This window comes from Lathamus discolor, chromosome 6, assembly GCF_037157495.1.
Source record: "Lathamus discolor isolate bLatDis1 chromosome 6, bLatDis1.hap1, whole genome shotgun sequence".
Taxonomy (NCBI): Eukaryota; Metazoa; Chordata; class Aves; order Psittaciformes; family Psittacidae; genus Lathamus; species Lathamus discolor.
In genome coordinates, this window is record NC_088889.1 from 25,693,907 (window position 1) to 25,721,707 (window position 27,801).

General features: G+C 39.5%; 1 protein-coding gene across 1 annotated transcript; it reads right to left on the reverse strand.

Annotated features, from left to right (window-relative positions):
• Positions 1-7,492: 7,492 nt before the first annotated feature.
• On the reverse strand, positions 7,493-19,247 carry DLK1 (delta like non-canonical Notch ligand 1). The gene is made up of 5 exons (XM_065685062.1): positions 19,093-19,247; positions 18,187-18,250; positions 17,618-17,748; positions 12,514-12,655; positions 7,493-8,502 (listed from the first exon to the last, which is right to left on the reverse strand). The coding sequence occupies exons 1-5, from the start codon at positions 19,163-19,165 to the stop codon at positions 7,764-7,766; spliced, it is 1,149 nt and encodes a 382-aa protein (XP_065541134.1). The 5' UTR covers positions 19,166-19,247; the 3' UTR covers positions 7,493-7,763.
• Positions 19,248-27,801: the final 8,554 nt, after the last annotated feature.

The window sequence follows — 27,801 nt, forward strand, 5'->3', positions numbered from 1 at the left end:
ACTGTGCTTCTTTTAAGGGCTTGGGTAAAGTATCACAGATCTAACCAGCACCTCTTAGGGGGAGCAGAAGAAAAGAAAAAAGCCTAAATTCTCTCCTTCTTCAAGCTATGCCACCTACTTAGATTTCCTCCCCTGCCTCAAGCTAGTCGTGCCTGCTAGACTGACAAGGACTTTGAGGTTCATTGTTTCCAGGTTAACTGGGTGGCCTTCATTCCTCTTCTGTCTTGGGGCTTTGTGGAGACCATCCCACCACACTGTTTTACTTCACATCCTCAAAGCAAATGCTCTTGAAACTAGGCTGTTTCTCCCTTTTTTTTTTTTTTTTTTTTTGTTTTTGTGTGTGCCTCCACAAAATAGGACACGTGAAGCCCTTTGCTAAAGTTGTTACTGAATTGTGGCTGTGTTGATTTGGGCAAGATCTTCCATTCCTAAGTACTCGACCATCACTATATTCGTGTTTGACACACGTTGGCATGTAGTTAGTTTCAAAGATAGATGGATTTGAGATACTAATATGTATAGAGTAAAACCCTTCTGCAAGTGGTATCAGTGGATATGATGAACCTGGATCTACCTGCTTACGAGCTAGAAGGAGTAGAGGGAGTTACTGAAAAACCATGTGCATGCCACAATTTTGTAACTTGGTCAACAGAACTAACCATCTCTAACCTTTCTTGTTGGCTTCTCTGGATAAGAAGGGCTTGAGGCTGTGGACAGCCTGAAATTTTGCGCCCTGTTTCACTGATCAGTACTTTTTCTTGGTGAAGACCATGATGGTAGGATAGAAAAAATCTGCAGGCACGATCAATGAAGAATTTGTGCAGTAATCAACAAAATATCAAAAGGAGTGATACTCAAAAGAAAGATAACACCCCTCCCCTATGTAATGGCAGCAGTCTCACTGAATGTATTGAACAATTCCAGCTTTCTGGATGTGAGAACAGGACTGGACCTGCAGGCAGCTGTGGAGAGCAAAAGTGGTAATGCTACAGTTTCTCCCTCTTAGGTCCCTCAACCTCACATGTGCTTTATAAAGCACAAACTTAAGATCTCTCCTTATGAGCTCATCTGTTAGCAGTATAACAGTCCTGTAGTTGTGTAAAGGAAAACTCCCTCAGACAGGGCTCCACAACAGAGTTGATCCCTTTATGGCTCTCTCGCACCATGAAGCCCACATGCAATTTCTTACACTTCATCTCTGGCTTCCACGCAATCTTTGTTCTCCCTCAGCAAGGAGACATCACTAACTCTTTCTTGGGCTTAAAACTACATGGACTGGTCCAACAGTCCCTGAAACCAGGCTGCACCTCATATCTCCCAGCAATCCAGGCTCCCAGCCATCAAATCAGTCAGTCTCTTTAGTCCTCCAAGTCCCATTATTTAGGAAGAAAACCAGGCACAGGTGAGAATTAAAGGCATACACTTGCCCCGTGATAAAATGCAGGACTCTTGAAATACTTCCAGTATTTTAAACACTGGAAAGTAGAATGGAATTACTCCAATGAACTCCATATTTATTTAGCCTGTTGAAATACTAACTATTCCTTGGTGGAAATGTTGTAGATGCACAATTCCCAGTAAGTAATGAGATACCTGTTCTAGAGAACAGAGTGAAATTCTGGCCTTGAATTTGGCACAAAAATAATTTTAAAATATCAAACATGCATTTTCCCCCTTCCCATTTGTACACCTTTGAAAGTCAGTAAGATAGAGGCAGGCAAATAAAAATTTCACCACATGGTGTGGGGAGCATGAGAATGAATATGGATTAATGACAAATTGCTGTGCACGCCCTTTTGGGTTGAAAAAAATACACAAGTAAAATGGGACAGGCTAGGATTATATTAGTGTACCAAAACCTTTTAATTTGCCTGAATGTCTAGAAAATATTTTCTTGGTTTTCCTTTCATTGTTCTTCATTTACTCTCAGTGATTGTTCATTTGAAAACCAGTATTACTTACAAATATGTATACATGCATACGCTCATGTGTGATGGCAGAAGATCTAAAGCATGTATTCTGAGTACAGTAACCTTTTCAGAAGTATCACCAGTCCTATGGGTCTGTAGATGTCAGGTCTCTACTCTCCAGTTTAATTTCAAAGGAGACTGGTAATTCTGCTGAGAAAACACTGCTTCTTTCTCTGCTGATGCTGGTATGGTTTGATTTTGCTGCAGCTCAGCAGGTCATGAGTAGCTGTTACCTTCAGGTTAAGAACATGGGCATGTTCTTGTTCTCTCTTTTTACCCTTTTTCTGTAACTAGTCACTAAGGATGGTTTATAAACTGCGCAAAATGTAAGTGTGAACGGGACAGTTTGAAGAGATTCAAACGGTTCTGTGTTCAAATACTGCCATCAAGTGGATATACATAGTCGAAGGCTGCAATTAATAGCAAGGATATAAATTCAAAAGTGGATGGGGAAAGGAAGAATGGAATAGCATTTTTGTTCCAAGTTTCAATTGGCAAAACATTTTAAAAACATTTTTGGTCTAATCAAATCTTCTAGTTAAGCCTGTCTTAGTCCCTGTTCTTTGTATTATACCACTTCCACATTTTAGCACATTCAGAGTTGCTCAAGCTTGCCTTTGAGAAACCATGAATATAACAATGTTGCTCTGTGCCTGCAAAATTTGTCTGTATTGCTAAGGATAAGGACTAGACTCTGCACTGTGTTCCCATGAACTTGTCTGAGACCCTGACTCAGGTATCAGCTTCCACAAAGGTCCTACATCTTAAGGAGTATATATGTAGGGGAGTAAAATGGAAGAAAAAGTTTCTTTTTTCAAGCTTTAGAGCTAATGACCAAAATTAACTAATTCAGTGGTTTTCTGCAAGTCCTAGAGCATCAGTCAGTTTGTATTTGATACTAAAATACTCCTCTTTATATAGTCTTTTTCCCCTTCTTGAAAAGTTTTAAAAGAAACATATCCTCATTTCCTTCAAGGAATTTAGGAAGAAATTTCAAAATATTACTTTATGTTTTAAGAGCAAAATCTAATACAGGGTATGTTTTATTATTGGTTGATCTCATGCAATGACCAAAGAGAGGAACCAAACCTGGCCCGTCTTTGTGTGCCTCAAGATCTGACTCCAATATGGGTTGAGCAACCAGAGCCTTCTCTCAAGACTCTTCTTTCATCTAAGCCAGGCAGAAATTAATATTTTCCTAGACCGTGTGACATCCAGGAATGGAGGATTTGACTCATTCACAAGAAACGCATAGTAAATAAGATGTGTTTTGGAAAATCAACTGTGCATGCATAGTACATGTGCAATAATTTAGTGTGTTCTGGATGCATATGCACGTAGTTCTGCCAGGAAACTCCTGGATTTAAAATAAATAAATAAATAAATAAATAAATAAATAAATAAATAAATAAATAAATAAGTCCTGTATCTGTAGCAAATTATTTTGCCCTTAAGGCTTTGATGATAAATAAATTTTGCTAAGGCACAGACAAATTTGAGAACTTGGAGAGGGAAGGACATAGTTACTAAAAGTATTGTTCTCAGGCAATGGAATCTGGACCACTGTTTTCAGTGACGGTCTCTGTATACTCCTGCAGCCAGCCTTAATACTGCTTTACCCTCCAAAGCTGAAAGTCTGTTTCAAGTAGGAATATCACGGTCCGTCTGGACCTAAATATTTCTTAGAAAACAGAACTCGTTATCAACCCAGAAAAGCAGATTAGCTGGGCTGTTGTGGGTATGTCTACAGCAGATGCTTTAGTACTTGCAAGTAGAATCCTTATTAATCAAAAGCAATGTATACATTATGGGAGCATGGACAGATATCAATAATGGCAGTGAAAAGAAAAGCTGTGCATATATTCTCTATTCGGACATCCTTGTCCAAAATTTAATAATTACTACTTTATAGAGACAGGGTGTATTTTTCTGGGTTTCTTTTTTGTTTGAGTTTCTTTCTCGGCCATGGTGGGGGAGACCTCTCCCTGACCTTTGTGGAACATCTGTGGGTTTTATTGTTGGTTTGTTGTTTTGGTTTTGTTTTTTTTTTTTGTTGTTTTATTTTTTTGTTTGTTTGATTGTTTGTTTTGTTTTATTAGTGTAACAGGGACAGAGGCTAAGATGGCTCAGAGGGAAATTTTTAAAATAAAAATATCTTTTGATATATTCTCCCATAGCCTGGGGACAAGAGAGAGGGAGCTATTGTCCTTAACAAACTATACCATTGTCCAAACCTATCCCTCAGCCTATTTGTTCTTCCCTCAGCCTAGTTTTCCTTATTTACTTATTTTTTTACAGACAGTAAGGCAGAGGTGGGGTTTGAAGCTCAAAGACATCATTGCTTGACTAAGGGAGAGCATTAAAAAATCAAAAATTACAGGTCGAAGGAGGTGATCCTGCCCCTCTATTCTGCTCTTGTGAGACCTCACCTGGAGTATTGTGTGCAGTTCTAGTGTCCTCAACATAAAAAGGACATGGAACTGCTGGAACAAGTCCAGAGGATGGCCACGAGGATGATCACGGGACTGGAGCACCTCCCGTATGAAGACAGGCTGAGGAAGTTGGGGCTGTTCAACCTGGAGAAGAGAAGGCTGCGTGGGGACCTCATAGCAGCCATCCAGTATCTGAAGGGGGCCTATAGGGATGCTGGGGAGGGACTCTTCTTTAGGGACTGTAGTGACAGGACAAGGGGTAACGGGTTAAAACTTAAACAGGGGAAGTTTAGATTGGATATAAGGAGTAAATTCTTTCCTGTTAGGGTGGTGAGGCACTGGAATGGGTTGCCCAGGGAGGTTGTGAGTGCTCCATCCCTGGCGGTGTTCAAGGCCAGGTTGGATGAAGCCTTGGGTGGGATGGTTTAGTGTGAGGTGTCCCTGCCCATGGCAGGGGGTTGGAACTAGATGATCTTGAGGTCCTTTCCAACCCTAACTATTCTATGATTCTATGATTCTATGAAAAAGGTGAGAAATGGCAACATAAGTTGGTACCTCTGGCAGTGGGTATCATACATATGTTGTTTTCTGTCCATTTACAAAAAATACGTAGAATAAATGTAAAATTGAAGTGGTATCAATGTGTTTTGTCTTCTCTTTGCCTTTATGTCAGTGTTTCTGCACAATGCTTGTCTCAAACTTCTTGTTTCGGAGACCTGTTGCAGGTTACTAATTCAAACGCTGCAGCCTTAAGTTTAAGTTCTCTGACACTTATATGGTGATGAGGCTTCAGAGCTATGCACTATGCTAACAACAGAGATATGAAAAAACCCATACATTTTTTCCAGCCTTTCATATTTATGATAACAATTATTCTCTTTGGAGAGTATAGCAGCCATCTCTATTGTTCACTGACATCACCAATGATAGGAAGGATACTGGAAGCTGAAATCTGTGGGTTTTTATCATGTTGAGCTAATGACTTTCTCTTCAAAGAGTCTTTGCTGTCTATGTATGAAGAAATACACTGTGATGGAGGAACTGCCAACTAGATTACCAAGGCCAAAAATCATGCAACAGTTTATAAATAGGAATTACAATTTTCTGGATTTTGTATTTTAAACACAAGCTGTGTTATTCAAAGCCTTGCTCTGGCCTGAAGCTGTAAGGGCTGAGGGAGCATCTACTCATAGGGAGGGGGTAGATGCACAGCTGAGTCTAGAATTCAATCACTGATTACTAGCAGATATCTACTGTGGCAACTTGTTTTGAATCACAGTTGCAAGCTACCCAGTTGAGTTATTCAGTTTCTTATCATCTCCAAATTTAGCCTAACATACTTCTAATCACAGAATAGATCACATTAAAATATACAATACTGAGCTACGTGTTTCAAATAGATAAGAAATGTATAAAACTCCTGTGGCTCACGTTTTCATGGCTGCAAATTCAACACTGCTTGCCTGGTTTTACCTTCATCTGGATTTCTACATTAGTCATCTTCACTATGACTGGTTGAAAAGTTGCCGGATTTGATGAATATTTATCTTGTCAACAAGAGTTTTGAGAGAAAGCATCTGCTTCCTTTAAGATTTTAATCCTGTTAGCTAGATGTCAACACTTTCTACAGTAGTATCTCAACACAATTTTTCCTGTTAGCTCTAACCTTTGCACTTGATTGTAATGCTATGATATGATGATATGTGTGAATATTATCAGCAATAAAGCAAAATTGCTATATGCTTACAGCAATTAAGAGAGATGTCAAGAGAAAAAATCATAGGGTAATGACCTATTGTGCTTTAAGCCTTTTTTTTTTTCAAATTTGAGCAGCTGTTAATGGATTTGGGAGTAGCATAGTTATCAGCAGCTTAGGAGCTGCTAAATATTCCTATTCAGGGTAGCTGGTGAAGTAAATCGTTATTTGGGGGGTTATTTATTTATTTATTTTTTCTTTAAGGGAGCAGGAAGCATCAGGTTGCCCAGTAGGGAAGCTGGGAGACCCTGGAGGGTCATGCCCGAGGGTGACACATGCACCACCAACAGCACAGTCTCACAGAACATATCGCCAGAGCTGGTGCTGGTAATGGGGTCCATCAGCTATCCCAGACACAAGTGATAAACCAGGTCCAGGGTCCATCCATGGGCTACAATCAGAAGTGAAAAGAGACAAGGCTAGAGCGTAGGTCCAAAGGGTCCATCCAGCAGAAAGCTTGCCTACGGTTCATGTCTAAATTCTACCCAGCATGCAGAAGTGGAGACCAGCATTCCCACAGCATAGCTCAGATCTGGACCTCTAGCCTTGGGCTGCCCTGAAATGGACCTGTGGGTAGCAGCGGATAAGTGCCCCCTGGCTAGGCTCCTCAGGGATATTAAGACCTATTAATGCTCTCAGACCCCTAACATTTTTGTTGGCTTTTATGACCCTTTGCCTCTCTGCCAGCGCTGCTTTTGATTCTTGAAAATCTTCTCTCCCTGAAATATGACAGAGAAAAAACAGAAATGAAGAATTAAAAGCAGCTGTCCTATTTCAGGTGTCACATGTTATCTTTTCATTTTTTCCTATGACACAGGCATGAAGGATACTTCTCTCAGCAGAATTCTTTGAGGAGTATTTATAGAAAAGTCAGGATCAGATCCTTTACATCTCTACTAGGTCCCTAAACAGAAAGTATGACCAAAGACATTAAACACCTTTTTAACGTTTAAAAATAGATAAATAGAACAATTTATGGAGGCAGCATGGCAAGTAACAGAGACCTTTAACCTGAAATTAGTATCACAAAGACCTGCAAGATTCTATCAAAGCAGCATGTGAAAATAGCAAAACTGCCTGGATAGCTGAGACATTGGTGTGAATTTGCTCCTGTTGATTGCAGTCTCTAAAGTCTTTGTCACATAGAGCAGAAGAATTAAGCAGGGACACTTGTTGCGGTCTTTGCTGTGGCATAACATTTACAAATAAATAAATAAACCAGTATAGTCCTTTAACTGCTGTTTATTTAAAAAAAGCAAAATTTACAGGTAGCATATTTGCCACACAAACTTTGCGCAAGACAAGAAAGATGCAATACAGTTCTAGTGGTAGATTTTACTTTATACTTTACTTTACATTTTACAAACAATAGCTGCCTTGAAAAGAATCAATTCCCTGCTCTTTAATATTTAAAAAAAATTATTTTATTTTACCTTTTATTTTGAGTAATGAAAACATCCTTCGCAATATAGATACATTGTATTTTTTCATTATCACTCAGCACAAGCTAAAGCACAAATACTCATGCCAATCACGGGCAATAAATTCAATCTATTTTACATATTGCTATGAAAAGTTGCAAGTTGCTGCTTGGCTTTCAAGGGCCTAAATGGCGGTGTAGTTCTTAGTATAATTAGTCAATTTGATCTTTTCTGGGAAGATAATATTAACTGAGAGATTTTCCCCATTGTTAGATTTCAGAAGAAAGTTCTTTTTCTTGCGTAGGAGATGACTGTATTTGGCATTAGCAAGCCACATTTCGCATTTTGAAAAAAACACAATCCCGGTTGTACCCAAGACAACAAGACATGTAAGCAAGCCCAGTACAACGAAACATATCACCTGGCTTCTACTCAGCAAGGGATCTGCATTTTGGATAGTTTCTTTCATTGTTATTTTCAGGATTTCTTGTTGATGCACTGATCTGTGATGAGCTTTTGAGGTTGGCTTGTAATTCTGCATGTGCTTTGTCTCCATATTTGCTCCAGAAAAACTTGTGTTTTTGCTGGGATGTTTGCAGGTCACACCAATGAATTCTGATTTACAGATGCATTTGAACCCTTCTTGGGGATGTTCACTGCATGTCCCTCCATTCTCACATGGGCCACTTGCACAGAACATGACACGGCTGCTGCAGAGCTTTCCTGTATAGCCGTGAGGACACAAACAGCTGAAACCCACACCAGTATCTGTACATGTTCCTTCATTTTCACATGGGTTGGACTCACAGTCATCTCTATCTATTTCACAGAAGTTGCCAGCAAAACCAGAAGGGCACAGACAGGAAGCATGGGGCGCAAAACCATTGTCATCAACGCACGTTCCTCCATTTTGGCAGGGAGAACTAGAATAGATAACAACCACACAGACAAAACTGAATTTAAAGTCCAACAAAAGAAGCTATTATGAAACACTTTATGCAATAAAAGGGGCTGTTTTTCTTTAGAAGAGCCAATTCCAAATGCAAATCCACTGAAGTCAATGAAGTTGAATCAAGAATGAGTTTGTTCAACAGATTTGTCAATACAGATTATAATATCTTCTGCCGACCCTTCGGGCAGGATTAGTAGACCAGTATATAAATTCAATCTGAAGAGCTGTGAAGGGATTTAAAATTATTTCAAACATTTATTAAAATTAAACTTCCCACTGTTTTCATATGCTTAGAGCCATTTAGCTGAGCAACTATTCAGACAAAACTGAACAAAGACACTAGCACCATGGCTTTGTTTTCCACCTGATTATTCAAAAAATAATCCATGTGTTCTATTGGGAAAGAAAAATACTCTGCAATAGCTGCTAGATGTAAAGCCGATCGATTTTTTTCTGCTTCTCCAGTGCTCTATGACACAAAAAATTTAGAAGCAAACATACTTTCCTGCAAACTGTTGTTCAGCCAAAAATTTTGATAAATGTAATAAAATATGTAAGTGGGATAGTTTCAGCCTTGGCAAAGGCAGCTGTAATGGGAGGACAGAACCATAGGAAACCAAGTATTTCAGCAAACCATTTAGGAACTTAATAATTAATAGCCTGGTACTATGCGTTAAGTGATGTAAATTCACTGAGACATCTTTTTTTATCTTTGCAGTGTAACTGTACCTTACTGAGTGACAGGCCAAAAGATAGGGCCACCCATTGACAGAAAGGCACAAACACCAATTCAGTGGAGTGATGTGGACTTAGTCCTTTAGCTGGCCCTGTTGGCAGAAAAGGGACCCTGGGTCACAAGTTTACAAATAAATCTCAACACCCACTTCATGGCAGCTCATCATATATGAGCAAAGCTTTTAAAACTTAATAATAAAACCTAAAGATGAGTAACACTTGACAAAGCTTATGACAAGCCTCTCTGACAGCAACACTTTTCATAATACTCTGAGATATATATATATATATATATATATATATATATATATGTATAATACTCCTAATACTCTACGATAGAAAGCACGAAAGCACCCCAAGTAACTCTGGCTTTACTGGGGACTGAAATACTTGGTGGCCACCCATCACGAGGGTGTTAATATTGTGGTAGGTGAATCATCTGCCTGTTTTTTGGCTCTTTCATATAAACTGCTAATAAACCTCTTTGTATTGTCCTTCATTGTAGATGTTGGCTGGGAAAAAAAGCTACTGAAAGAACAAACTGGAAGTCTGGAAGCAATATTAGGAAAGCAAAAGGTGTGGGTTTCACTGGACTTTGATGTAGCAGCTGTTGGTGACAGCTTGAGGTGATCATGCAAACAAGGAAGTCAAGCACAATCACTAGGCACTGTGTCTGCTTTAAGCAAAATATGGAAATTGTAGTTGTACAGTCCTTGAGTAAATGAGCAGTTCTGCTCTTCCTGGAGAGTCAAGCACCCTCTCTTTGCTTTACAAGTCCCATGGAAAATCTGACAAGCTGCTTTGCATATGGCAAAGTGTAGAAGTTTGAACCCTTATGGGTGGGTTGAATTACAGTAATTTCTAGACAAACAGGAAGAAATTGCTGGAGAATGCAAGTGTAAAATTTTTTTCCAAACCTTTCAGAAGAGTAAATAATTTAAGTAAAAACACTTAAGGGGCACTATGTAGAATTTTGATACTATGTTTATTATTAATACTGAGCTGCATTTGCCTGACTTTCATATATTTAAATAAATAAACTAGTAATATTCACCTCCTTGAATAGATTGTGCAAAAATGCATTTTTGGCATTTAACACATGTTCAACAAGGTGTGATATATAAAATGCCGGTTGTGGAAGCATGGGTGTACCGCTTCTTTTCTTTCCAAATACTCTGATTTCATTTTAGAAAGTACCACTTGCTGCTTTTCTTCAGAGCAAAACTTCATCACAGATGTCACTAATACGGATCATGTGCCTGATTTTGTAAACAGACTAGAACAAACACTTTGATTTGTGAATTGTCTTTGTACCATCTGTAAACGTGCATCAGGGAGCCAGGGACAATGCTTAGTAATATCAACATTGTTACCTTCTGAGGCAGAGACAAACTGATATGAAGTGAGATGTGAATGAAATGGCATGATATAATGAGGTCTCTTTCCAGGATATGAGGTGCGCTCTCTGGTGGACTGTGAAGTATTAGCAGATACAGAGCGCTTACACTGAGAACAGTTGTCCTTTTGCACTAAAAGCAGGTTTGCAGAGCCTGCGGCTCATTTTCCTGAAAAGGACACAGCATTCTAGAGAAAATTAACTGCTGTTTCAAGTATGTTATTTCCTTAAGAAAAATTGTTCATTATTTCCAGACTAGCTCATAAGCAGTCAGTTTGAATGCAGAGTACCATCACAAAAATGTAGTTTCAGCAATTTAAAACAATAAGGATATTAAAGAATTACATGGAATTAATCTGCGCTATTTCATTGATACTGTACCTCACCTGTTATCTTGGACAGTTAAAATATGCCTGGGTTGAATTACTGAAATATTTGCTTTACAGATGAAAAGTAGAGAAAGCAAGCTATTCACATCCTCTGTGTTAGGCAGGTAGCTTAGATCTGATTCAACCCATGTGTGAGAAACTTAAATGTCCTCATTGTCAATGAAGAGAAACAGGCAGAACAGAGCAGTTATCTCAGAGGCTGAAAGTAAACCTAAACAGAACTATGTGAAAATTAAAAGCAATGGCAAAAATATTCCACTGACATAAAGTTGCAAGAATGGCAGTTCTTGCCAGAGACAGAGAGAGGTGTTAATGTTCCTTAAACAAGAACGTACAAGTCTTCAGGAAGATTTTGTCACAAGGTGATCTGAATATTCATCATTATCTATCTCTGAGCAAAAAGAGAACCAGAGGGCACCAATATGGACCTAGAGAGAAAGAAGGCAATCTTCAAAAAGAAAACTGTGATTTTAAGGTGATAGTTTTACCAAGCTTGTAACCACCAGAAAGGCATTCTGTATCCTTGATGAGCTAGAAGACAGCAGATACTTCTAGACTTCAACAAAAACACCAGTTCACATTTTCTTTAGCTTTGAAAGGTCGCCCTTTTTCCAAGCAGTTCTACCAGCAATACTGCTGAAAAGTTTCCAGTCTGTGCCCGTTCCCTTTTGTCCTTCCACTGAACGCCTCTAAGAAGAGTTTGGCTCCATCTTCTTGGCTTCTCTGCATCAAATATCTATACACATGAGTAAGTTCCCAGTGCTCTTCTCCAGGCTAAATAATCCAGCGCAGTCTCCCCTCATACGAGAGATGTTCCCATCCCTTAATCATCTTTGTGGCCCTTCACTGGACTCACTCCAGTATGTCCATGTCCTTTTCATACTGGGGAGCCCAGAACTTGCCCAGCAATACAGATATCTGACCAAGACTGAGAAGAGGGGAAGCATCACCTCCTTTAACCTGCTGGCAATACTGTTCCTAACATCCCACTCAGAGAATGGAGAGCAATGGCCTCCCACACTCCCTGTTCTGGTAGAAGATTATCTCCTTCAGTAGACTATGGGCATACCGTTACATGTCAGTTAAGAAAAATGGCAGACTGGAGCACCAGATGTTTTTGTGTGGACAGCTTGTGTATATTACTGTATATGGCTTGTACATCTTTCATTAGAGGTGAGAACACAGGATGGGAGGTTACTTCAAATTTGTTTACAAAAATCTTGGGAAGGTATAAATTCACCACAATAAAATGTACAAATACTTTGAGTACTAAAATTATGCACAAACCCTCATGGTGATAATCTCCAAATCTTTACAGTATGAACAGATCAAATCTGTAAAGTTTGATAAAAATATCAGTATTATATATTTTAGCACAGAGACACTTCTACTTACCAAAGAATTCTGAATAATGGTCATAAGGAGTATGTGTTTTAAAATCATGTCAGTAATCAATATTTACCCATTAATAATGCAAGGTCCTTTTTTGAGATGGCAGTTTTTTCCTGTAAATCCCTGGCCACACAGACAAATATATCCTCCATCACCAGTCTCTATGCATGTTGAGTTATTGGTGCAGGGTTTTGCAGAACATGGGTGAACATCTGTTTGAAAAAACAACAGGTCTCAATCTAATGAGAAAGAGTCAGTAAATAGTTTATAATACTTCAAACACAGTATAACTTTAACAGTCCTTCATCCTCCATTTTATAAATTCTGATTTATTCCTCCCTCTGTTAAAATGGAATTCAGACTGTTCAACTATTACTGCAAGCACTTTCAGTTTCTCTCTTCATAGCTCCCACTTGCAAATTGTTCCAGTCTATAAATAAGTAATATTATCAATAAAATATTAGTATGGGAGAAAGAAAGAACTATGTACTCTAGTCATCCTTTCATAACCTTGTCTTCTCCATGAGCAGAATTCTGATAAAGCAATCAGAACTGGGAATTCTCCCCACTCCCTGCCCAGAGCCTATCATTATGTGCTTATGAACAATCATTTAATAATAACAGAGATCAGCAAGTTCCAGAAAAAAAATCTCCTCTTTTAGCTGGGCTGCATCAAGCCCTTACATAACTGTACCCTAAGAGAAAGCTGTTTGACACCTGGACCCAAAGTCACACATCTCATTTTCTTTACAATTTCCCTGCTGAGCCACTTCCCATTCAAATGATTACTGAATTTTTAAAATAATTAAAAATAAATAAACAAACAAGTGCATATTTTAGCCAGTTAATGGAGCAGCTGCAGAGAAGATCTTACTGAAAGTTATCTGATGCCTCGCACAAACATGTGCACACATACACTTTCTAAGAAGACGAAAAGGGATTTAAGGGCATTTGTATTTTGCTTCCCACAACATAACATGAAATTTAGATGATATCAAGAGGTACTGCAAAATTTTAACCATAGCAAAACATTTCAACAGCCCTAGCTATTAAATATAATCTTCCCTGGATAAGAGGCTCTATTTTCTCATGTATTAGCCTATTTTCACTGCAAAACAACCACTTTCCATGTGCTTTGAGTGCAAGCTCCAATTTTCACAAGGACCAAAGTAACCTTGAATACTTTTTGGAGCAGTGTTATTTGCTACCTATTTTCACAGGCTTTAAAGGCATGAATTCTGATGCAGGAGCAAGGAAGCTCTTTGAAATATATGGATAGTGTGTATATATACACACATATACACATACATTACTGTCACTAATTTATGTCAGCGATTTAATTTTAAAACACAACTTAGATACTTGCTGGAACATAACTCTTTAAAACATACTACATAAATGACCTCAAATAGCCTGTTTTCTATATTTTTATCAAATTTACATCTCAAAAGGCCAACAGCCAAGTGATTTACTTGCTTCAAGTGGTAACTGAGGCTGAGATGAGAATTTAAAAAAAAGGATGACATGTACACATTTATGACTAGCCACAACCACACTACCAATAAAGTAAGTAATACTTGTGTAAAACCAGATTATGATGCTGCAGTAAATAAAACAATCACTGAGTGCTTTTTGGAAGGAAGGCAGGCTCAGTAGTAGTTTATATCACAGCAGTTTCTAGATCCTGTCTCATGCATGCCTAGTACGGGCATTAGAGGCTCCACCTACACTCTCTTTGTGACAATCATCGAAGTAAAAAATCATTAAAGTCTTTGCCCTGGGCAAAGAAGTCAAGTGACATGTAACACAGTTTACTCCAAGCTCACACCACATTTGTTTTTAGCCAAATGGAGGATGTGATTCAGGCAGGAAGTCAGAGGCCCAATAACATGACTTTGCAGACACAGAGATGGCAAGATGACAGATAACTGATCTGATTTAGCAAGGTGGATCATATACTCTGACTGGGCTGTTGTTTTATCCTGGAAATAAATTGACTAAATTGGTTTTCCCTTTTTTACGTTCAATGGTTGTTGTGGTTTCCTGTACTGTATAGCATATGTCAGCTGCAGAGAGAAACTGTTGTGCAGCCTGGTTCCAGGTGTTTATATACCCAATTTCAAGGCTGTGTTTCCACAGGATGAAAAGATGCCAGGACATTTAGTCAGACAGACTGGTGCACTCCACTGCAAGGAGGTTAACCAGCAGCGTTAACACTAATACCAACTCACAGATTTCCTTCTTTAAATGCAAAGTCTGTCCACATAATTGCAGTAATAGTCATAAATGATACCACTGATCTTGCCCTACGTGTTTACAGTGGACCAAGCTCAACCTATAATCTGTGGGCCTCTAAATTACTGGGAAAGTCATTCTTGACCTGAACTGAGAACCAGAGTGTCCATAGTAAAAACAACAGCTACACAGTCAGAGGCATTAGCAAAACTACTTCATGATTCGAAACTATTCCAGAAAGGAAATTCCATGATCCAAGCCAAGGAGACCATACACTAACTTTTCTAGAAAACAGAAAAAGAGATATCACCACTAGTCCAAATTATCTGTTTTCCTCCTATGCTTAGCAAGCAAATAAGCTGCTTGGACTGTATCTGTCAGTTTACAAATATTTCAGGTATTTACAGTAGTGGACAATGAACTTCAGACCTTCCCAGAGTTTTCCCACCCTTGTGAGTTGACATTTGCTTATAGTTGGCAACATTAAACCAGTGGCTATACTGGAAATTTACTGCAAATATTAAACTTTCTATAGCAAGAAAAAAAAAAAAAAAGAAAAAAAGAAAGAATTTAGAGTACCAAAACTGCATTACTCACAACTCTTCATCAGTCTCCACAGAAACAACACAAATGTAGCTTTTTAACACACCTTCTCATTACATACCCAAAGCTAAAAACGGTCTCCAGTAGTTAAAAAATGGCACTTAATATCATAGGCATGTGAAAAATATAACGGCTGTGGCTTGCCCTCATTGTACACAAAAAGTCAGTATTAGAAGAGAGAGACACAGTACTTTGTGATAAGAAATTAATGGATTTGTATTTCCATATTTAAAAAAAACAGCATGTGTGATGCCAGGGATCCCCAAAAAGGGGAGCTGCCTTCAAAACCCTTCCTTCTTCCTAACCCAAGTTTCATTTAGTGCTATCTGTTAATGTGTAACAGCAAATCTGTAATAATTTAATACAGGAAACTGACATCAACTTTTTGGCCAGGACCAGTGGCTGAGCAATTAACCCATTTGAGGTTTCAGTACTTTACTTGATCAGGATAACAACTTGTAGCAATCTTTCAGTAGCAAAAAGAAAAAAAAGAAAAGAGGGCCCCTCTCTTGATCCCTTGTGACAAAACAATGCATTTAGAGTAAGTAAATCCACTGAGATAACAGACTGTCAACATAACATGTCCCTGCACATGAAAAGAAGGTTATTTCTTTTGGCTGAATGTTCTTGGCAGCTCTTCATGGGGATCTAGATTCAAACTGTCAAAGAAGATTGAGATCACTCTGAGCATTGAGAGAAATAACAGTTTCTGAAATACCTGGCTTGTATAATATAACTATCTTAATGAATATGTATTAGAATAATATTTTTCCGTGAAGATATGGCTACAATTTCCAAAGCATTGCTTTGCATCCTACATACCAGTCGCAAGAGTCAGAATTGCAAAATTATATTAGTACTTAAAAATTCAGCTAGAAACTCATGGGTTTTAAAAGTATGCCCAGCTTGAAAACCTTAATATTCATTTGCAGGAATCTTTAGATGTGAAGACAGTACCTTTAAAAAAAGTACCTTGGAGTTATTGCCAGGTAACAGAACTGAGCCTCCTAAGGTGGCAGTGGAGGGATTTTCAGTCTAGTTTTAGAAATCTATGATTGTAGATGGCAGAGGAACCCATTCTTCCTCACTGTCTGTAAAAAGAATCTAGGTGGCTGTCCTGAGTACAAACACATCTGTGGGAGGTGCACAGTGCAACATCTCTTGAGAAGTTATAGTCACATCTGCACCACTTCTACTGCAGCTCCTGCAAATGTACCAGGACTAGCTTTAAATAAGAAGCCTGTCTATGCTTATGTGTGCAGCCAGTGAGTACAGGCTGCAAAGCCTGAGTGCCCGAGTACCTTGCACCAAGGTCCATGTCACTGCAACATGTCAACTACCTGAAATATTTTTATTCATTTTGAAAATTTTATCCAGTTCAAACTGCATTATCCTTAATTACTGCTTTGGGCATGCATTAGCAGAACACAGGCATGCTCTATAAATTACTTGCTGGATTACAACAAAAGCCTGAAATACATGAAAAGAGAATGAAGCCCGGGATACCTGTCCTCTTCTAGCTGCAGCTACGTAGGCTGAAGAGGCATATGCTCATGGATGCTCATGTGGCTCTGGCCCCCTCAGGTCCATTTGGCTGAACATTTGTCTGTGTCAGCCAAAATAAGCCAGCTCAGCAGAGGCCAGTTCTACAGCTTGCTTCTGCTAAGCTGGCCCATTCTGACTGGCAAGGGGAAAGAGAGTGCACACAAGAGCTGTGCTTGCTCCTCACAAGGAGGGTGCCACAAGGAAGCGGCAGCGTGTTCTGGCAGACTTTTTCTCAGTTATATTAATACTACTCTACAGAATTGTCAGTGGGTTAAGTAAAGGAAGAAATAAGTACAATGCTTTCCTTTTTAAGAAGTATTAAGAAAGTAGCAGATGGATGGATGGATAGGATGGATGGATGGATGGATGGATGGATAGATAGATAGATAGATAGATAGATAGATAGATAGATAGATAGATAGATAGATAGATAGATAGATAGATAGATAGATGTGCTAGGTAAATATTTCAAATTATTTAATATATTCCGACTTGCATTTTTATAGAAATGGCTTATATGACAAGGGAGCAGTTATTTGTTGGCCTTGTCCACAATAATCATTGTTTAAAATGGAATGAGGAGTTTACACTTCGCTCACATGTATGACCAGTTACAAAAGATACTGCATGTTTCTGCCTAAATTATTATCAAAGTTCCGGGTTTATCTGCCCCTGCCAAGAATCCCCCTATTATCTAGTACCAAGTTATCCAGAAGGACTTTAGCGTGTCTCTAGCACCAGATGGGGCTGTTTCACCTCACTTGCTCAAGGACAGGAAAGGATGTGCAAACCTATGTCACAGAGGCTGCCAACCCAGCCCTCCTCACAGATGCACTGCCAGGGCTTGGCACAGCTGCCGTGCAAACACCCAGGGAAAGGAACACACTGATTACAAAGAGCACCTTGCCAACCAGGCTGACACCTGAAAGAGATAAAAGACAAGGTAGAGGCATAGTTTATTTTTAATAAACATAACTGCAAAGATGCTCCCCTTTTTAAGGCACAATAAATAAACTTTTGGATACAAAATTGGACTGTGCAGCACATTTGAACAAGATACCATCAATGCTTCTGGGTACTAGCAACAGTTTATGTGAAGAAAACCATTTCATTCAGCGAGAAAATAAATAAATAAATGCTAATCAATGTAAAGGCTTCCCTTATTGGAAAAAGCAGACTAAAAAGGAACCTAGATGTATATACTCTATGGTTCCAATTACTGCAATCTAATAGAGTGCTGTTTCATTAGACTTCTATGTTTTCAGATGAGAAATCATTTCAACTTCTATTTTACCAGGATTATAAATTATTGAAGCCATTCATTCCTGTGCTAATAGTCCTGTCTGACAGATATTTTTACCTGCATTCACTGGGAAATTCACAAAATCCATTCTCTGGGTGGCAGCCAGTTTTACAGTTCACACCTGGAAGAAAGATTTATCACATCAAACCAGTAAAATCAGCACTCCCCCCAAAAAAACACATCACTGCTGTTTTAAAAGAACCCAGAATTAACGATGCTCTGATTTCTTTCTTCAAACACATGTTTTTGCAAAATAAAATTTTAAATGAACTTAAAGTATGTTGCAGAGTGTTCCTATAGGATAAGTGAAATGACATAAAGAAGTAACCATGAAAGAATGAAGTCACTTTAGCATACGCAAAGTGCATGAAAAATCATTATGCACGTCTTTAAAAGGGAAATTTGAGAACAGAATCATGTATGCAATTTCATAACATGACACTCAAAATGCATTGTTTCAAAGCTACTTGAAACACAAAAGTACCTTTAGTTAAAAAGAAATTTCATTTAATACAATGTACAATGAAAGCTTTCAATTCATTTCAACTGTACATGGGATGAAAGAAAAAGATTTAAGAAAATTACCCTTTTCATTAACTCATGCATGAATAACGTGAGTTAAAGAGGTCTCGGGTACATTTTTTTGTTTGTTTCACGTCTTTGAATCGAGCAATGTTCCTCTGGAGTATCACCGTTAGCCCCTGACGTCCTGCGCAAATGGCAGGAGAGACGCACTCAGCCGGATGCAAAGGAAAAGCGTCCGAAAGACCACCAACACGTCCAGCAGGAGCGGGCACTGAGGAAGGCTCTGCCCCCCGGGGACTGCAGGAGGGCTCCCGCCTCCCAGCCTCGGCAAACTCCCAAAACTTTCCCAACTCGCCACCCCTGGCTGCGCCGCTTCCCGGGGCAACCTCCGGGGTGTCCGCCGCTCTCCGCCCTCCCGCTGCCCTCCCCCGGCGTTACCTGGGGCTGCGGGGAGGACGAGGGGCAGCAGGCAGCAGCAGCAGCCGATGAGCCCCGCGGCGCGTAGCACCATGGCCGGGGCCGCTTCCGTGCCACTCCGTTCCTCTCCGCGCCGCGGGGAGCTCACCGGAGAGCGGTTGCGACCTGTAAGGCGGCACCCCCGCCCGCAGCGTAACGGGGATGGAAGGGAGGGTGGAGAGAGGAAGGAAGGGAGGAGAGAGGAGGGCTGCCTGCCTCCTCCCGGCCCCCGTGCCCCCCACCCGCGAGCGGGGGACCTGCCCCGCTCTACTGCTCCGCTCCCGCTCCTCTGTGAGGGGTCGGGATGAGGAGCCCGGTACCGTGCGCCACGGGACGCGTGCGGCCGCAGGGAGAGGGAGGAAACCTGAAGGGCGTAGGAGAACGGAGGTCCGGTGGGGGTGTGAATTTACTCCGGCTGTCCACCCACAAACACCTAATCTGGGGCCTGTCTTCAGAAATCTGAAGACTTTTCTGCTTAGTGATTTACGTTGGAATTCCAACTTTTTCAGGAAAGACCCCAGAAAAAGCACGGAAGGTAAAAGACACCCCCGTGCTCCGCAAAATACACCAAAACCAAACAAAAAAACCCCAACAAAAAACGATACCAAAACTCCCCAATTGCTGCCTTTAACAGTCTGTTACACATGCAACAGATCAAGAAGAAACATTTCTTCCATCACAAGGCAGTTTAAATTCTGCATTTCATTCTGTGATTATTCCTTCTGCCTATCTTTTTATTCTTCCTGTGAGCTCTCTTATGGAAACAAACTGGCTACATCATTCTTTGTATTTTTTCTTGGTTTTTTTTTTTTTTGTTTGTTTGTTTTTTTGTTTGTTTTGTTTTGTTTTGTTTTGTTTTTTAAGAAGTTATGTCTGGATTTTGGGATTCTTGAGGGACCTAGTTTCTACTTGCTGATTTAGTGCTTTCTTCCACCAAACCTCCTTTAGCAATTTGTTTGCATTTATGTGAAGCAACTAGAGATCCCTATAGTATGGTAAGAAAACTATACAGCTGTCTGCTTTTTCTCTAGAATTAATTCAAGGTTACCTGCCTGAAAATACACACACTGATAAGAATGCATTAGCTTCAGATAGACCATCTACAGGTACCTGAAGACAATGATGTCACTCAAGATGAAAAAGTTTGCTTCTACTATGCTAGCTCCCAGTTTTAACCAAGAATAGAGGAAGTGAAAGAAAAAGGAAGAGCAGAGAATGAGGGGTGGGTTAAGAGACAACACTTAGAAGTGAGCTGTGACAGGCGGACACTGCTTCTTCAAAGCTCTCCAAAGGTTTTGTTGCCTGAGATAAACTGTGCCTACCTGACTATAGGCACAGACTGCCTCCACACCTTCTCTGGCTGTTTTGCTTTGCTTTTACAACTGAAATATTACTTAACTGCTTTGAAAAGGTTACTGTGCCATCATGGCTTTTGCTGTAGCTCACCAGATCAAGCCTGGCTGGGCTATGGTGAATGACATTCCAGAGAAGTGGAAATGTGGAATGTAACGATGGCTGCTTCATCCATCATTCATTCTTTTTTCTTCAGACCTTCAGAGTAGAGCGTTTGTAGAATTTATAGGTTTTATCTGTACACTCATTGCTGTCAAATTATCTGCTCTAATTTGCATTGTATATATCCTCTGACATACAATGACATGTTTCTTCTATTTTCTGAGTTAACTATTGAATATCAGCTCTATTGTCCAAAACCTGACATCTGATGAAAAAAATCATTAGGAAAATCTTGCTCTCACCATCTTATACATGATTCTCACAATCCTGTCTAGATGATCTTTAAGGTCCCTTACAACCCAAACCATCCATTGATTCTATGATTCTATGGTATGTTATAATCACCATTTCAAACTTCAATTTTTTCATTGTTTTTTCTTGCTTGTTTTTCAGGTTTTTTACCTTTTTTTTTGCATAGATACACTGTTAGGCAAAAAGTAATCTATTTTTTTAGAACAACTCTACTTTTTACTCTTCTGTGTCTCAGGGGTGCTTCCTCAGTTGCTGAAATTGGGACAAATCTCCGTTATCCCATCTCTTCTACTTACTCCCGGATTCATCTAAATAAAACCTGCTAATTTTATTTCCAAGAGGTCAGAATCCATTTTATTAGAGGGGAGTCTATCCAACACAAATGGAATCCACTGAAAAAGTATCTGCCCAGATACTAATCCAAAAATAACTTCAAAACAGAAACACCATCATTCCATAAATCCAGACTAATTCTCTTCACTCCCCTCCTTACACCTGAGGAAACCAAACTGCAAATCATTTTTACTTAGCTTGTTTGCTGCCAAAACCACTCTACCCCAAATCTTTATACTCTTCACAACAGCCATTGAAAATTACAGTAACTCTCTTCTGGCAGATCTTAGTGATTTCTACTGAGGATAACTTTTTTTTTTTTTTTATTTTATTTTAATAATTTCTTTTTCTTTTTGACTTAGAAATTGGAAGGTAAAGAACCTCATGTAATCATTGTGTGTATAAGGAGATCATCTGAGGTCTTAATGCTCATATTCATTTCTTCGCCGCAAAATACCCGAGTGATGAGTGCAGAGGAGTGCTGGTCTAGTGAGGTACCAACATTCATCCCTAGGAAACAGATTGTTTCGTGGAAACTTTGGGACCTTGAGAGGTTTCCTTTAGAGCTTGTTACAGGAGTCAAAGGGATCAGGTCATCAAAGACACTGACTGCAATAACTGAATCCAGAAAAAAGTCTTCACAGATCCTTGTCCAGAAACTGAGATATCATTGTTTCATTTGTTCCAAGAAAATGGCACACAACAATTCAGATTCATAACAACTTAGACAGGAATAATGAATATGTTAAAGATTAAGCTGCTGGGAAAGTCAGACTGAGATTGAGAATTTAATCTTGTGGAGAACTTCGTTTCGTACACTGAATGTAGAAACAAGGTGCTTCAGCCTTCTGGCCAGCAACATGTAAGTAACTTTGCAAAGTCTAAAGATCCAGAAGCAGCAAGGAATCCTTGATGTTCCGTCCTGCTTAGGAGCATTCTTACTGCCAAGTGCCTGTTTGCCTGCTAATATAATACTTTTTTGACTAGAGATAAGTTCAATCAAATTTTCATTTCATTGTTGCAAGAATCTGGAGATAGAGAATTTGCATCAATAACAAGTCATCAATATAACGGCTCCTAAAGGTCCCTGGAAAACTTCTGGTAGCTAGAATCTGAGGCTAACAGCAGGATCACATAGAAACAATATGTGAGATCCCACATGAGAGTGAGGAATAACTGATTAATTTGGGCTACTCTTATACATATTGCAAAGAGAAAGAAAAACATACCAATTATAGGGCAGTACCATCTCCCCAACAAATCAACAATACTTTGTGACTGACAGTACTGGAAACTCAAACATTATCAGTGGAGAGGTTTATCCTTTATCCCTAGAAGGGTTCTCATCAGCCATGGATGTATACAGGCACAAAGTTTTAGGATCTGTTACCTGGATTTGCAAATTTGTGAGTAGTGTTGTCCATTAGAAAAGAGCTCATCAGACACAGTTGGAGCCTTAGGGAACTATTTTACATGCCTTATGTTAGGATGTCACATCCTTATATGTGACAGGACAAGATGGGCTGAGCCAGCCTACAAGCTTGTTGGGGCTGAGCCGAGCATTGACTCTCTCCTTTCTCCTAAACTCCTTGCCGAGTCCCAGGGGCACAATTAATTTCTCCCCCCATACCAGCTTTACTTCCATTATCTCTGACTCTTCAGGGAGATGATTCAGTACACTGTGCTGGCATACGACTGACAAGAAAAGCAAATTATTTACGTTGCCATTATACCCGCTTCAAGAACATGCTTCTGCCCTCACAAAATGCAAGAGGTAAATGTCTGTAGACTTCAGTGGGGACACAGGTGTCTCGTCCAGCACCTTCTGTGTCAGGGCACATAAAACAGGAAGATTTTCTGTACTGAACAGATTTCACTACACACAAAAATAGCAGCTGTCAACAGTTAGCTGGAGATTGCCAAAATATTTTTTTTTTTTTACATCTCCATAATTTTTCCCAATTGGAACAGTATCCAGAGTGTATAGAGATAAAATATCAGCAGTGATTTTCAGGAGTTAAAGCCAAACCCACTCCCTTGCCTGGCACTGAAAATCCTTATAACCTCACTCTCTAACTATTGACAAAGCACTAGCTCAGTGCGATCTATCACCCAGTTTCTGCTGCAGAGAGAATTCTGCCAGCTATCTTAGAAAATGAATTGCACGAAATCTTGGCCACTCTGAAGGCTGAACAAAGCCTGAGTCACTAGGACAGCTTTCCACTGACTGTAGCAGTCTTGATCAAAAATGAATTCAAGTTTCCCCTTTCTCAATGTTAGGGAAAGCAGAAATTTTGCCACCCCTGAGCTCATGGTCCAGGCTTGCTTTGATACTGAAATATAAAAAAAAAAAAACCCCAAAAAACCAAAGAAACAAAAAACAAAACCAAACCATCCCTAAATGTAGAAATTTGAAATATTCAGTAAGATTCTACTTTCAAAGTTATTCCACTGCATGAACACAGCAATTAAAATACAGGGTCAAGAAACTACTGTATAAAAAGCAAATCAAGACAACAACAAAAAAAACTTACTTCTCTAGAAGATTTTTTTTATATCCTGCTATTTACAGCACAAAAGATGAGAAACTGGTGGAGAAGCAGATGTAGCACAGGCATAAAGTAAAATAGAATATATTCAGGAAATATGATTCTGTCACTAGCGTAAGCAAAAATGAGATCTTACCTGAAGATGTTACAGAAAGAGTACATATGTATGTCAAGAAATCTAAGCAAAAACTTTTTTCAAAGAGCTGGAATGGTAGCATTGTCATTTTATGTAGTACTGGGTATCTGTACTTGAAGTATAGAATATGTAGATAGGTTCATTGAAAGTGCAAAAATTGTGGAAGAACTTTTTAGTCCAACGAGAGAGAGATGCTAAAAGATATATCCATCAAAGTGTGTGAAATGCTAAGATATACCCATCACAGTGTGTGCAAACATGGAAGACAGTACAAAAACTTGTAGTGAGTAGAATGGCCAGAACTGTAGTTGGAAGAAACATTAATTTAGCTTTGGTATATAGGTATTTTCTTTAACACTGAGGTTGATCAGACAGTATGACAGCTTGCCACCAGAGTAGGGGTAAAATAATTAGATGTCTGTAAGGAAAAGTTAAGTATACTTATGGGAAGAGTAATATAAGATTGTCGTTGCTTGAGGCAGGTGTTTGGATTAGATTATGCAAGATGTCCCTTTCAAACCCATCCCACAATATGATCCTGCAAAATGATCCCACAATATCTTTTGGTCAGGAAAACATTCCTTTGCAGACTGATGTTAAAAAAGCCTGAATCTTAAGAATCTTTAAAAGGTTCTTGACAGTCTGACAGATGTTAATAGAAGCTAGGAAGCTTGTATCAGTATGTTCAACATATCCACAACACTTTACTCACTTGGAGATGAAGATAACGTTCAGTTTGTAATTCACGCCATCTTGACATTTTCCTGCAGCGTGAAAGATTTGGTGCAGTGAATATGCACCTAGATTCTCAATAGTCAGACAGGAAACAGAACAGTTTTGTCACCATGTTAGTGATACTACATTTTATAATATGTTTTTAAGTACTTTCTCGAGGCTAGCAAAGTAATTTTACTTCCAGTATAAAATATAGCTAGATCTGAGGCTTCATTTCAGGGCAGGGCTGCCTGTGTGTGCACAGGAGATAAAACAAGAGAGAAAGAAACAGTCTATTAAGGCACTAAGTTCTTATCATTTTCTGAATAGGCAGAATAAATTATTCTCTCTTTTGGCTGAAAGGGATAACTATAAAGAAAAATGGACAGATTGCTGTGAGACAGATATGTATCAAAATGAAGAGTTTAGTTCTAGCCACATGGAGTTTGAAGTGATAGTGAGCCATCAGATTATATCTGAGAGAGGGAAATTCAACACTGAACCACTGTTCAAGTTTTTGTCCATGTATGGATAATCCAGAAAGAGAAAGCAGTGCCATATATTTCTGTGTGAAGAATCTACTTATATATGATCTTTATAATTTATACTTCTGTATATGATATTTATATATGTATAGTGAACAAAACCAAACAGATACAGGGGGAAGTATATAATAGAAAAAAATAAATGCATGAAGAAATCTTTTTAAAAACATCATGTATCAGTAAAAACATAGGTAGTCTGAGAACTTACAAAATTTTACACCCTAAAACCTCTAGCATCTTCTGTTACTAACAGTTTCAACATGAACTCTGATACTTAGAGTTTCCTGCTGTCTTTAAAGCCTTGAACTAGCCATGATGGAGGCTGTAGGTGCTTGCAATAGCCCAAGGAGAACTTGGTGTCTGGCAAAAAATAAATGAGCAATCTGCATGCCTTTCTAGACTCATTACTGCTGTCAGAACTCTAGCTGCTAATCAGTCTGATTTTGTCTTAATCTCAGCTGGATTTCTTTGCTAACTACAGAAGCAAGCTGTTATTTTCACTTTTAGTGCTTTCTCTGCTTTTGTGCCTTTTTAAAGGAAAGCTTCTGCATTTACTTGGGTTGTATATGACTCGAAACAGTTCCATTGTTGTTAATTTTACACACTCACACATGAGTCTGCTGTTTCCTGTCTCTTGCAAAATGTTCCTGGTGGTTTTACTTTGTCTTTTGACAAAGAAATCAGAACTTTACTCACTTTCTGTTGTTTGTTTGTGTTTTTTCTTTGCCCCCAGTGTATATATATGTTTATTGGCTTGAATTCCTGTTTTTTTTTTATATATCTCCTAATACTAGATATCAGGTTAGCTTAACTCTGTCATAGTACTATTCACATTGTCTTTTTTGGTTCCCCCCTTTTGCATTACAAGTATTGCCATGCTGTAGAAGTCTTTCCTTTTCCATACTGTTTCTGGTTGGTTTATCTGCTGCTATGTTTTTATGTGCCATTTTACCATTACTGTTTTCATTGCTCTTTTTAATGATAATGTTAAATTATAAAATGGAACCTAAACTGAGTTCTGTTTGGGTTATTATCTTTACCTTGTATTTTGTCTAGGTCTATTGAATCTTTATTTTATTACAGGATATTATACAACCTTCAGTTGAAAATGATCCGTTTTGATATTTCTGCTGTTCTCTATCAATGCATTTTTGCCTCCTGGGTAAGGGACACATAAAGATACTGCCTCAGAAGTATTGTTCCAGTTATAGAGGATAGTCTTTTATAATAATTGGTGCCATAAAAATAATTATTTGAAAAATAAAAAGAACAAGAGGAACATCCACCTAGTCACTTCCTCATAGAAGGCTATAAGGTTGGTGAAACATGACTTCCCCCTCATAAAACCATGTTGGCTGTTCTTAATGACCCCCTCGTCCTTGATAACCCTAGTCCATCACTAGGCATATCAAGGACGAGGGGGTCATTAAGAACAGCCAACATGGTTTTATGAGGGGGAAGTCATGTTTCACCAACCTTATAGCCTTCTATGAGGAAGTGACTAGGTGGAGGGATGATGGTAGAGCGGTAGATGTAGTTTTTCTTGATTTCAGTAAGGCATTTGATACTGTCTCCCACAGCATCCTCATAGATAAGCTAAAGAAGTGTGGGCTTGACGATCAAGTAGTGAGGTGGATCAAGAACTGGTTGAAAGGAAGAAGGCAGAGAGTTGTGGTCAATGGCGCAGAATCTAGCTGGAGGTCTGTGACTAGTGGAGTTCCTCAGGGGTCGGTGCTGGGACCGGTGCTGTTTAATATTTTCATCAATGACCTGGATGAGGGAACTGAGTGCACCATCAGCAAGTTCGCTGATGACACAAAACTGGGAGGAGTGGCTGACACACCAGAAGGCTGTGCTGCCATTCAGCGAGACCTGGACAGGCTGGAGAGTTGGGCGAGGAGAAACTTGATGAAATTTAACAAGGGCAAGTGTAGAGTCTTGCATCTGGGGAAGAACAACCCCATGTACCAGTACAGGTTGGGGGTTGACCTGCTGGAAAGTAGTGAACGGGAAAGGGACCTGGGGGTCCTGGTGGATAGGAGGATGACCATGAGCCAGCAATGTGCTCTTGTGGCCAAGAAGGCAAATGGCATCTTAGGGTGCATTAGAAAGGGAGTGGTTAGTAGGTCAAGAGAGGTTCTCCTCCCCCTCTACTCAGCCTTGGTGAGGCCGCATCTGGAATATTGCGTCCAGTTCTGGGCCCCTCTGTTCAAGAAGGACAGGGAATTGCTTGAAGGAGTCCAGCGCAGAGCCACAAAGATGATGAAGGGAGTGGAACATCTCCCTTATGAGGAGAGGCTGAGGGAGCTGGGTCTCTTTAGCTTGCAAAAGAGGAGACTGAGGGGTGACCTCATCAATGTTTACAAATATGTAAAGGGTAGGTGTCAGGATGATGGAGCTAGGCTTTTTTCAGTGATATCCAGTGATAGGACAAGGGGCAATGGGTGTAAACTGGAGCATAGGAAGTTCCACGTTAACATCAGGAAGAACTTCTTTACTGTAAGAGTGACAGAGCACTGGAACAGGTTGCCCAGGGGGGTTGTGGAGTCTCCTACACTGGAGATATTCAAGGCCCGCCTGGACAAGTTCCTGTGTGATGTACTGTAGGTTACCCTGCTCTTGCAGGGGGGTTGGACTAGATGATCTT

Coding starts and splice junctions, on each gene's coding strand:
- DLK1 (XM_065685062.1), bottom strand. CDS start 19,165: ATGGTGCTACGCGCCGCGGGGCTCATCGGCTGCTGCTGCTGCCTGCTG. Junction 18,251..19,092: donor CGTCCTCCCCGCAGCCCCAG/GTAACGCCGGGG, acceptor TCTTTCTTCCAG/GTGTGAACTGTAAAACTGGC. Junction 12,656..17,617: donor TGGCAGCCTCTGTGACATAG/GTTTGCACATCC, acceptor TTTTTCAAACAG/ATGTTCACCCATGTTCTGCA.